The sequence below is a fragment of the Rutidosis leptorrhynchoides genome, chromosome 5 (assembly GCF_046630445.1).
Source record: "Rutidosis leptorrhynchoides isolate AG116_Rl617_1_P2 chromosome 5, CSIRO_AGI_Rlap_v1, whole genome shotgun sequence".
In the NCBI taxonomy this organism is placed as follows: Eukaryota; Viridiplantae; Streptophyta; class Magnoliopsida; order Asterales; family Asteraceae; genus Rutidosis; species Rutidosis leptorrhynchoides.
Window position 1 is genome coordinate 105,959,608 of NC_092337.1, and position 11,553 is coordinate 105,971,160.

General features: G+C 31.9%; 1 protein-coding gene across 1 annotated transcript; it reads left to right on the forward strand.

The window, feature by feature from the left end:
- The first annotated feature begins 630 nt into the window (after nucleotides 1–630).
- On the forward strand, nucleotides 631–1,793 carry LOC139848324 (NAC domain-containing protein 92-like). Its single transcript, XM_071838055.1, has 3 exons — nucleotides 631–841; nucleotides 928–1,201; nucleotides 1,312–1,793. Exons 1-3 carry the CDS (start codon nucleotides 651–653, stop codon nucleotides 1,774–1,776), a joined length of 930 nt encoding a protein of 309 aa, XP_071694156.1. The 5' UTR covers nucleotides 631–650; the 3' UTR covers nucleotides 1,777–1,793.
- The last annotated feature ends 9,760 nt before the right edge of the window (nucleotides 1,794–11,553 follow it).

Consider the following 11,553-nt stretch of genomic DNA (forward strand, 5'->3'; position numbering starts at 1 on the left):
CTTCGTTTCGTGACTACACTTGGTACAGTGTAGTAAGATTTCATATTAAAGGGAATATGCGACGTGATTAATTGTTAAGTATGGTTACCAAGTGCTCAACCACTTAGAATATTGTTTATTAAACTGTTTGTATATGAAATCTTGTGGTCCATAGTTATAACGCTGCTAGCATCAAACCTATATATCTCACCAACTTTATGTTGACGTTTTAAAGCATGTTATTCTCAGGTATGAATTAAGTCTTCCGCTGTGCATTTGCTCATATTAAGGACATATCTTGGAATCGATCATTGCAACGGAACCAAATGTTGATGACTTCGTCCAGGAGGATTAGGACGGGTTGTCACATATTTTCAAGTTGAAGCCTAAAAAAAGACTTTGCTATTGAGAAGATCTAATCTATAAATAAAAGGCAAACAAGTTTGAAACTAACTATCTTCAAGTTGTGAGCCTCAAAACAGAAAAACAAAAGCAAAACAACCCAATAATTTGGAAACCACTTGTATCACTTGTCCATAAACCCTATTTATAGCTTCTTGTTACTCTTCCCACTTCTTTTATTCCATAACACCATTCAATCTTCAACTTTGTTTACTGTAAAAAAAAAAAAAAAAACAAAACTTCTTGATATCTAATCATACATAATCTCAATGGAAAACACTTTTAGTAATCATGATCATGAAGAACAAATTGAACTACCTCCTGGTTTTCGGTTTCATCCAACCGATGATGAACTTATAATTCATTATCTATATCCAAAGGTTATTGATACTTCTTTCGTCACTCAAGCGATTGGAGACGTTGATTTGAACAAATTCGAGCCGTGGGATCTTCCATGTAAGTTTTATGATCATGTATTTTTTTTAAGCTTAAAATCATTTTTTAGTTGATTGCTAATTGTGAACTTGTGATTGAAACTAAAGTGAGGGCGAAATTTGGGGAGAAAGAATGGTACTTCTTTTGTGTTAGAGATAGGAAATATCCAACCGGCTTAAGGACGAACAGAGCTACCGAAATGGGATATTGGAAAGCAACAGGAAAAGATAAAGAAATTTATAAAACAAAAACACTTGTTGGGATGAAGAAAACACTTGTGTTTTATAAAGGTAGAGCACCAAAAGGCGAAAAGACTAATTGGATCATGCATGAGTTTAGGTTAGATGGTAAATTAGCCATAGAAAGTCTACATAAATCAACAAAGGTAACTTTTTCTCTGTTTTTACCATACTTTTGCTTTGTTCTAATGATTAGTTCTATGTTACAACGCGGTATTGGCTCATTTTCGCTCTGTTTTCGTTCTGTTTTTTGTAGGGTGAGTGGGTGATAAGCAAGGTTTTTGAAAAGATTTGTGGAGGTAAAAAGATTCAAATTTCTAGTACTTCAAGTATGAACTATGAAGGCTATGAAAATGAATTTGATTATGAATCGGCGAATTTGCCTCCATTAATGGACATATCTAACTCCAAAAGAGAAACAATCTTTGATGATATCCAAGAACAGGAACATAAAAATATTGACTTGATCGAAACACTCAACGGATCGGTTGACTTTATGCCTTCAATGAACAACAATCAATTGTGGCATCCAAACACTGAGATGGTTCAGACCAATGAGTATTTGCAGCATTACAACCCTTCGAATTTCAAGTTCTTGCTTGGTAATGATAATAGTTTACACGTGCAACAAAACACGAAACTTGAATTAGGGAATGATCAAGATTACACCATGGGTTTAATACCTGAACCTGTGGTTCTTGATGGTCTTTGGGATTATTGAGTTTGTAATTTGCATGAAACGAGTTTAATACAAATCGTAGAACCACATGGATTAAACTTCTAGTTACTACCTTACTACAAATTCATCTTACTTCGTGATTTTTTTTAAATATTTCATCATTCCCAAATTATTATCTATATCTCTTACAAAGTAATTATCTTATTTAAAGAAATAACTACGGAGTAATTAATATCATTAGACTTCCTAACTTACATTCATTTATCATTCTCGATCATTTATTTTTAATTTCTAAGTAAATCTTGTCAAAATTACCGTGAATAGGCCATTTGTCACCGTCACTATGATGTGTAGATATGTTAAGAGTTTTGGAGAGGTTTGGGAGGTTTTTCACTTTCATCATTTCATGTAGCAATGTCAATTTTTGATGAATGTAACGGTGAGTGTTAAATTTTTGTAGAAATATTTTGAGTGGTGACAAAATAATATTCAGAATTTGGTGAGAAAAAATAAATAAGTAAAACTGATCTGTCAAAATTTGATTGGGTGTCAAGTTCTAGTTGCTTTTATTATCTACTTGACTAATGCAAGCGTCGATTTCTTGACAATTTGACTGACTCTTAGAGCCTAAATTAATTTTCAGGCAGGATTTAAAACCCATGGAAATTTGATTTTTCCATTTTCATGGCGTCTCAATTTTATTTGATTTTTTTAAAAGATTTTTCCTACTTATTGGCTGGAGGTCCACTCGGAAACAATCTCTCTATCCGGTGAATAGAGAGAGGGATGACACTCTCTACTTCTGAGAATGTTTTCACTCTGGGTGGAGAAATGACTAGTCTTTATTATCGGATAGGGGAAAGATTGTCTATATCTCACCTCCCTATACACCACTTATGTGATATTGAGTTTTGTTGGTGTTGTTGTGTTGACTAATGCCTCTTCAATGTCAAAAGTAAAGCCCCGTAACACACACGTTAAAGGCGTCAAAAGTCACCAACTAAGTGTCAAATTTAAATTTTTTTAGGCCTCGTAACATGTGGTCTAAGTGTGTGTGCGGTCATAGAGCTTATCGGAACTTAAGCTTATTTTTTCGTAAACTCAGTATATTGTTTAGGTGACATAATTTCTTAACTTTATGAAAAAAATAAGCTCTGAAAAATTAAGCTAGTTGAACTAGCTTATAACATTAGGTCGTAACTAATAAAATTAGAAATTACACATTTGCCCTCCCTATATTTATCATATATTTTATAGTCCTTACACTTATCAAATCCATCTTAAATTAAATCCAAGAACAACTCTTAGAGAATAACTTTTTTTTGGACAACTTTATATGTTTTGAAAGAAATTATGGAGGCTAGATCATGTAAATTTGGAAGTTAATTGGTGGTTTGATCTGCTATAAATAGCCAACGTTTAGGTTTTAACTTCAAGGTAATTATATGTAATACCTTTTATATGTACATTAACTATACTTTGGCACTCATGCTTCCCTGTCCATCATCAATTAGAAAATAATGTTATTTGTATCTAGTAGATACATTATACATTAAGAAAGAAAAGATGGAGATACATTGTTGACCGTAAATAATGCAAATAAATCATTTTAAATTACAAATAGACAAAATTATGCTGTTGGTTCCTGTGGTTTGATCCAAATTGCGCCGATTGGCTTAACCTTTTTTTCGACATGGCTGGTCACTCAACTTTACAAACAAATTACGTAGGTTGTCACTGAAACTAACGATTGTTAAATACATCTGTTAATTTCAGTCATGTGCCATTCATGTGAAGGTATTTTTGTCTTCTTAAACACTAGTCTTCATCGACTCAAAAACAAGCTGCATCAACATCACTTTTAACTAATTAATTTAAACCCGAGCTAACTAGATTCAAATCAATAACACTAGCTAAGTAATTTAAACCCAAAAACCAACTAAATCCAAATCAATAACATTTTAGTAAACTAATTTAAAAAAAAAAAAAAAAAAAACCCTAACATCAACGCAAATATAAACATCACTAGTGAAATGACTCGTGGAACCACGGATTTGTTTAAACGAAACAGTTTAATGATATGTTTTAGGTATTAGGTGAACGTAAATACAAAATTCATTTAGTTTAATAACCCGTGGACCACAGATTCCGACTAAAAACTTGTCGTTGTTTTTACAAACATATTGATATATTTTACTTGGTCAGAATATTGATATACTACATTTATTCTTCCACCACTTTCTTTCAATTTTCATCACAATTATTATTTTTCTTTTCATAAAAGCTACATTACAACATTTTATTGAGACGTGTATTACGCATACATATGTAGCGTAATTAATTTTGTAGAAAGAACTCATATTTGAATAATAATAATATAATAATAATAATGTTTGCTCTAAATATTAATTAATTTATCATAATCATAATAGGATCAATCATGTAATCACAAATTAATATAACATAATCATTAAAGTAAAACTTACTTGATGATGGAAGAATCAACTTAGGGTTTGATGATGAAGCCATAATCGTTAGGGTTGATCAATTCTCACATTAATATCAAGAATCCAATGGGAATATGTTTTCTCTTATTTTGGTGTTCATAATCCGAGAAACGTTATTGATATTATGCAGAGAAACCACGCACCCTAATAGTTATATATATATATATATATATATATATATATATATATATATATATATATATATATATATATATATATATATATACATATATATATATATATACATATATATATATATATACATATATATATATATATATATATATATATATATATATATATATATATATATATATATATATATATATATATATATATATATAGTTATTACAGTTATTCCCATTAAATAACTGTCAATTATTAGTAAGGGGTGATTATTGTCATTTAGGCAAAGTTAGGGGTGTGATTTAACAAATGGCCAAAGGCTAAAAGATGGATACGTCCAACATTCTTCCACTTGGCCGAATTACCATTTGTAGATAAAGTAAATTAGGTTGGACAAGTTTATCTTCATAATTATCATAATTTCATATAGCACCAAAGCAAAATGATACATCCTTACGTGTCGCGTTTGACACGGGACCCCCATCAATTATACTAAGGTACTAATATAAAATATATGAATTCCTTAAGCCGAAATGACAAGAGCATAATGTGGTACACAACATTAGTTTGTCTATAATGAGAGTTAAGTGTACAAATTGAAGTAAATATAGACAAATAATACATTATAGTGAAGGATATTGTCATAAAGCGCATTCATTAAGAATTAAACGTTATCATGAAATATTACACTAACTACAACATCGTGTAAGGTCTCGAAGAAAACCCATCTTAGTCACGTGACTTGTAAATACATTGGATGGTAGACCTTTAGTTAGCGGATTCACAAGCATTTCACGAGTTCTAATGTGCTCGATACATATACGTTGTTCCTCTACTCTTTCACGCACGAATAGCCCTTATTCGACGTAGCTGATGAAGCTACCATGGCAGCTATTGTACTAGCTGATACTAATCAGTCAGCTGGTAGTGAAGACACAACAAGGAGTGCTGTGACAGAAGACCTAGCCGGTAGAGTGCTGCTGGGTGATAAAAGAATTGAAGACCCAGCAAAGGAGGATGAGATGGGTGTTAATATTGCTAATGATTATGTTGTTGCTAACTTTACTGTCTAGGGTCATGGCCACTCAACGTTTGTGTTATCACCTCTACCAGCAGCCATTTGAACTGATTTTGATAGGACACTGGGTGATCTTCATCCTTATGAACAGTGGGTCCTTCTGGCACAACAGAACTACCATATGAATATCGTCCATCTTCCCCAAAGTGAAATGATAAGCATACAACTTGGGAAGATGAACCAGCTGCACACAAAGAGCCTGATTCTAGAAAGATGAACCCAGATGAAAGGGAGGCTCATAGGCTCAAAATTTTTATTGATAACTTGCTAACCATACAGGCAGAAAGGAGAACAGAAAGAATACGCCAGATCAGAATGATGTACCATCCTCTTGATCAACAATTCTATATTAATGTTATGGATTGCAACATTGACATTGGCATGTACCTGAGAAATAGTGGCCAGAGACTCCATAATGATAGGGAAAAGGCATTATTTTATGAAGTTGTGCAGCTGGGCATGGACTTGGAACAATACTGCAACATCATGGTTACTGATGAGGGCAGGCAGTTGATTGCAGCAGCATGATCCCTGAACATCACCGTAAATGAATACATCACAAGTATTCAACTTGAACAGTAAAGAAGGGATGATGCTGAACTTGCTAAAAGGTTAAGACTTCAGGAACATGAAACTAAATTGGCTGCTGATAGGGCTCCAGAATCTGAATCAATCAAATTAGCAAAAGCCATCGTGAAGGCTCAGGACAAGGTGTTTGACAAACTTGAATCTGCTGAAAAGGTACCTGAAGTTACTCCACTGAGACTGAAAGAACAAGAGAATTATCTGACCATTTCTTCAGAAGAAAATATGCTGATGTGATGACCAGAAGATCTAATCCTGATAGGATCATCAAATGTCATAGAGGAACTAAGAGGACATTTAGTATCAGCTGGGATAACAATGTTCATGAAAGGATAGATTATAAAGATTTGAGGACATTTGGATTTGATGAATGGATGGAGATGCTGTAGTACTTTATTGGAAAAGGTCAAAGTAATCTCAAAGATACACTGAAACTTGAGTTACAAGACTTGTTTGATAAAGCTGCCAATTAAGGGAATGCTTCAATAGTTATTGTAGAAGAAGTACTGGCTCAAAAGCCAAAAAGAAAGAAATCTATTGGGAGTAAACCACACCGAAGAGATCCAATCATCATGCCTCCTCAAATTCCTGTATTCAAGATGGAAGACTTTCCTGAGCTGTTTTCTGGAGTCTGGAGAGCTATCAAGATAAAAGAAGAAGAGCTATCTGAAGAAGAAGAAGAAAAAGAAAAAGAAAAAGATAGATAGCCTTATGTAGCTTAAAAATTGTATCTTTTGTTATTTCATACTCATTGTACTGGCCTGTAATTACTGTATATATTAGTATAATGAATGTGAAATGAGTTTATCTTCAAAATCATATCAATTACTGTATATATTACTGCCTATTTTCCTTAAGTCTTTAGTGCTGGCTTTAGTGTTTTCTTTATTATTTATTGGTTTTGTCATCATCAAATAGGGGGATATTGTTGAGTCCCTAAAATAATTAAGGATTTAATTATGACAAAACAACAATTATGTACACTAGAATGTCATGTGCAGCTAGCATAGGTTTATTTATGTATATACAACATTTGTTGCCGAGTCGAGTGTTCTCGTATGCTGCCTGGTCTACCAGCACAAGGTAGATAGTATTCTTCATTAAGCACAGGATGAGTACCCAGCAAATCATTAAGATTAAGTGAATTAGTATAGAAGAGCCAGCATAGCTGGAAGCTGCATACAACACTTAGACAGCTATGCTCCATTACAAGCATAGTAGTTTCCTGAGTGATCCACATCAATTGTAGTATTCAACAGAAGTCGAAGACAAAATTAAACATAGAAGGACACGTGTCGGCGGCTGACAAGTGATCTTACAAGATCACGTGAGATTGCAGAAGTTTAACGCATGTGTAGACATGTGTAATACTTTTTCAACGCCTAGGAAACCCAACAATCTATTTTTTTATTCAAATAGTGGTGCCAAACAGAATTGGGGTGTTCTTGTAAATAGCTGCCAAAGAGGAAAGAAGAGAGCACGCTCTCTGATGCAGTTGTCCCCACAAGTACAGACATCCTATGTATCAATAGACAATAGAACAATTACATGGATAATAGGACTACTATAAATAGAAGTATCCACTATTGTAATATTTAGTGGTGTGAGTTTATTTAATTAGAGTCCAAACTTGTAATAGCTTAAGATATCCTCTCTAGCTATAACTTAGGGGTAATCTGTAATAAACAAACTGTTATTCCACCAAGAAGAGTTGTGATTCTTTGTGATTTATATCAATAAAGAATAACTATTGAAAATTACCCCGGACTCTTATTTAAATTCCATACTTGAATAAAAAACATTTATATATGTTAAGATAATAAATAAAAAATTGTATTCACCCCCCCCCCCCCCCCCCCCCACCCAACTACAATACTCTAGTTGTTAATCAAGGGACCAACACATTTTGATACTTGTTTTTATGTAACACTTTATTTAGGTTCATTGAGAATATTTTTGGGATTAATATATCCCCACTAACCACAAATCCTTACACGTTTAGTGACATCTTGGTTTAATGGTTCAATTATTTTGTGACACTTTTTGATATCTCTCAATTCATAACTCTATAATTGTTTAAATGTTAAAATTTCATTTTGAATGAAAATATATTTGACTATAGTTTCGTTTCGATAATAAGTTGGCCACATAATTGGAAAAAGTTATGTGGCAAGCATGCTAAAAAACTTCGGTTGAAAATTGAACCCACTTTCGCACGATGAATAGATAACGATATTAAGAAAAGACTTCCTGAAGGCTTGCTTCCATTCAAAATATTTTTAACGCCAAAAAAGTCATTTTGCAATTTCTAAAGGTGAATTTTGAACTTTCAGATTTTACGATAATTATTACCTTTGTATTTGAACTCTTATGCATAATTAAATATTATTTTGATACTTGTTTTTGATGTAACACTTTATTTAAGTGCATTGAGAATATTTTTTGGGTTAATATATCCCCACTAGCCACAAACCCTTACACGTTTAGTGACATCTTGGTTTAATGGTTCGATTATTTTGTGACACTCTTTGATATCTCTCAAGTCATGACTCTATAATTGTTTCTATTTTAGAATTTTATATTGGATGAAAATATATTTGACTATAGTTTCATTTTGATAATAATTCATGGCCGCAAAACACATTTTTGAGCACATTACGTTGGCCACATAATTGGGCCAAATTATGTGGCAATCATGCTAAAAAAAACTTCGGTTGACAATTAAACCCACTTTCACACGATGAATAGATATCGACGTTATGAGAAAGACTTCCTGAAGGCTTGCTTCCATTCGAAATAGTTTTGATGCCGAAAAACTCATTTTGCTATTTCTAAAGGTAAATTTTGAACTTTAAGATTTTACGATAATTATTACCTTTGCATTTGAACTCTTATTCAAATTTAAATATTATTTTGATACATGTTTTTTATGTAACACTTTATTTAGGTACATTGAAAATATTTTAAGGGTTAATATATCCCCACTTGCCACAAATTCTTACACGTTTAGTAACATCTTGGTTTAATGTTTCGATTATTTTGTGACACTTTTTGATATCTCTCAATTCATAACTCTATAATTGTTTCTATTTTAAAATTTTATATTGAATGAAAATATATTTGACTATTGTTTCGTTACGATAATAATTCATGGCTGCAAAACACATTTTTGAGCACATTACGTTGGCTACATAATTGGACCAAATTATGTGGCAAGCTTGCTAAAAAAACCTCGGTTGAAAATTGGACCAACTTTCGCAAGATGAATAGATAAAGACATTATGAGAAAGACGTCCTGAGAGCTTGCTTTCATTCGATATAGTTTTGACGCCGAAAAGTCATTTTGCTATTTCTAAAGGTGAATTTTGAACTTTCAGATTTTACGATAATTATTACCTTTGCATTTGAACTCTTATGCATATTTAAATATTATTTTGATACTTGTTTTTTATCTAACACTTTATTTAAGTACATTGAGAAAATATTTTGGGTTAATATATCCCCATTAGCCACGAACCCTAACACTTTTAGTGACATCTTGGTTTAATGGTTCAATTATTTTGTGACACTCTTTGATATCTCTCAATTCATAACTCTATAATTGTTTCTACTTTAAAATTTCTTATTGAATGAAAATATGTTTGACTATAGTTTCCTTTCGATAATAATTTATGACCGCAAAACATATTTATGAGCACATTACGTTGGCCACATAATTGGGCAAAATTATGTGGCAAGTATGCTAAAAAAACTTCGGTTGACAATTAGATCCACTTTCGCACGATGAATAGATAACGACGTTATGAGAAAGACTTCCTGAAGGCTTGCTTCTATTCGACATAGTTTTGAAGCCGAAACAGTCATTTTGCTATTTCTAGAGGTGAATTTTGAACTTTCAGATTTTACGATAATTATTACCTTTGCATTTGAACTCTTATGCATATTTAAATATTATTTTGATACTTGTTTTTTATCTAACACTTTATTTAAGTACATTGAGAAAATATTTTGGGTTAATATATCCCCATTAGCCACGAACCCTTACACTTTTAGTGACATCTTGGTTTAATGGTTCAATTATTTTGTGACACTCTTTGATATCTCTCAATTCATAAGTCTATAATTGTTTCTATTTTAAAATTTCATATAGAAAGAAAATATATTTGACTATAGTTTCGTTTTGATAAAAATTCATGGCCGCAAAACACATTTTTGAGCACATTACGTTGGCCATATAATTGGGCCAAATTATGTGGCAAGCATGCTAAAAAAACTTCGGTTGACAATAGGACCTACTATCTCACGATGAATAGATAACGACGTTATGAGAAAGACTTCTTGAAGGCTTGCTTCCATTCGAAATAGTTTTGTCGCCGAAAAACTCATTTTGCTATTTCTAAAGGTGAATTTTGAACTTTCAGATTTTACGATAATTATTACCTTTGCATTTGAACTCTTATGCATATTTAAATATTATTTTGATACTTATTTTTATGTAACACACTTTATTTAGGTACAATGAGATTATTTTAAGGGTTAATATATCCCCACTAGCCACAAATCCTTACACGTTTAGTGACATCTTGGTTTAATGGTTCGATTATTTTGTGACATTCATTGATATCTCTCAATTCATAACTCTGTAATTTTTTCTATTTTAAAATTTCATATTGAATGAAAATATGTTTAACTATATTTTCGTTTTGATAATAATTTATGGCCGCAAAACACATATTTGAGCACATTACGTTGGCCACATAATTGGACCAAATTATGTGGCAAACATGCTAAAAAACCTTCGGTTGACAATTAGACCCACTTCGCACGATGAATAGATAAGGACGTTATGAGAAAGAATTCCTGAAGGCTTGCTTACATTTGAAATAGTTTTGATGACGAAAAAGTCTTTTTGCTATTTCTAAAGGTGAATTTTGAAATTTCAGATTTTACAATAATTATTACATTTGCATTTAAACTCTTATGCATATTTAAATATTTTTTGATACTTGTTTTTTATGTAACACATTATTTAGGTATATTGAGAATATTTTTGAGGTTAATATAATCCTACTAGCCACAAATCCTTACACGTATAGTGACATCTTGGTTTAATGGTTCGATTATTTTGTAACACTTTTTGATATCTCTCAATTCATAACTATATAATTGTTTCTATTTTAAAATTTCATATTGAATTAAAATGTATTTGACTATAGTTTCCTTTCGATAATAATTTATGACCGCAAAACATATTTATGAGCACATTACGTTGGCCACATAATTGGGCAAAATTATGTGGCAAGTATGCTAAAAAAACTTCAGTTGACAATTAGATCCACTTTCGCACGATGAATAGATAACGACGTTATGAGAAAGACTTTCTGAAGGCTTGCTTCTATTCGAAATAGTTTTGAAGCCGAAACAGTCGTTTTGCTATTTCTAGAGGTGAATTTTGAACTTTCAGATTTTACGATAATTATTACCTTTGCATTTGAACTCTTATGCATATTTAAATATTATTTT

Coding starts and splice junctions, on each gene's coding strand:
- LOC139848324 (XM_071838055.1), top strand. CDS start 651: ATGGAAAACACTTTTAGTAATCATGATCATGAAGAACAAATTGAACTA. Junction 842..927: donor CCGTGGGATCTTCCATGTAA/GTTTTATGATCA, acceptor AACTAAAGTGAG/GGCGAAATTTGGGGAGAAAG. Junction 1,202..1,311: donor GTCTACATAAATCAACAAAG/GTAACTTTTTCT, acceptor TGTTTTTTGTAG/GGTGAGTGGGTGATAAGCAA.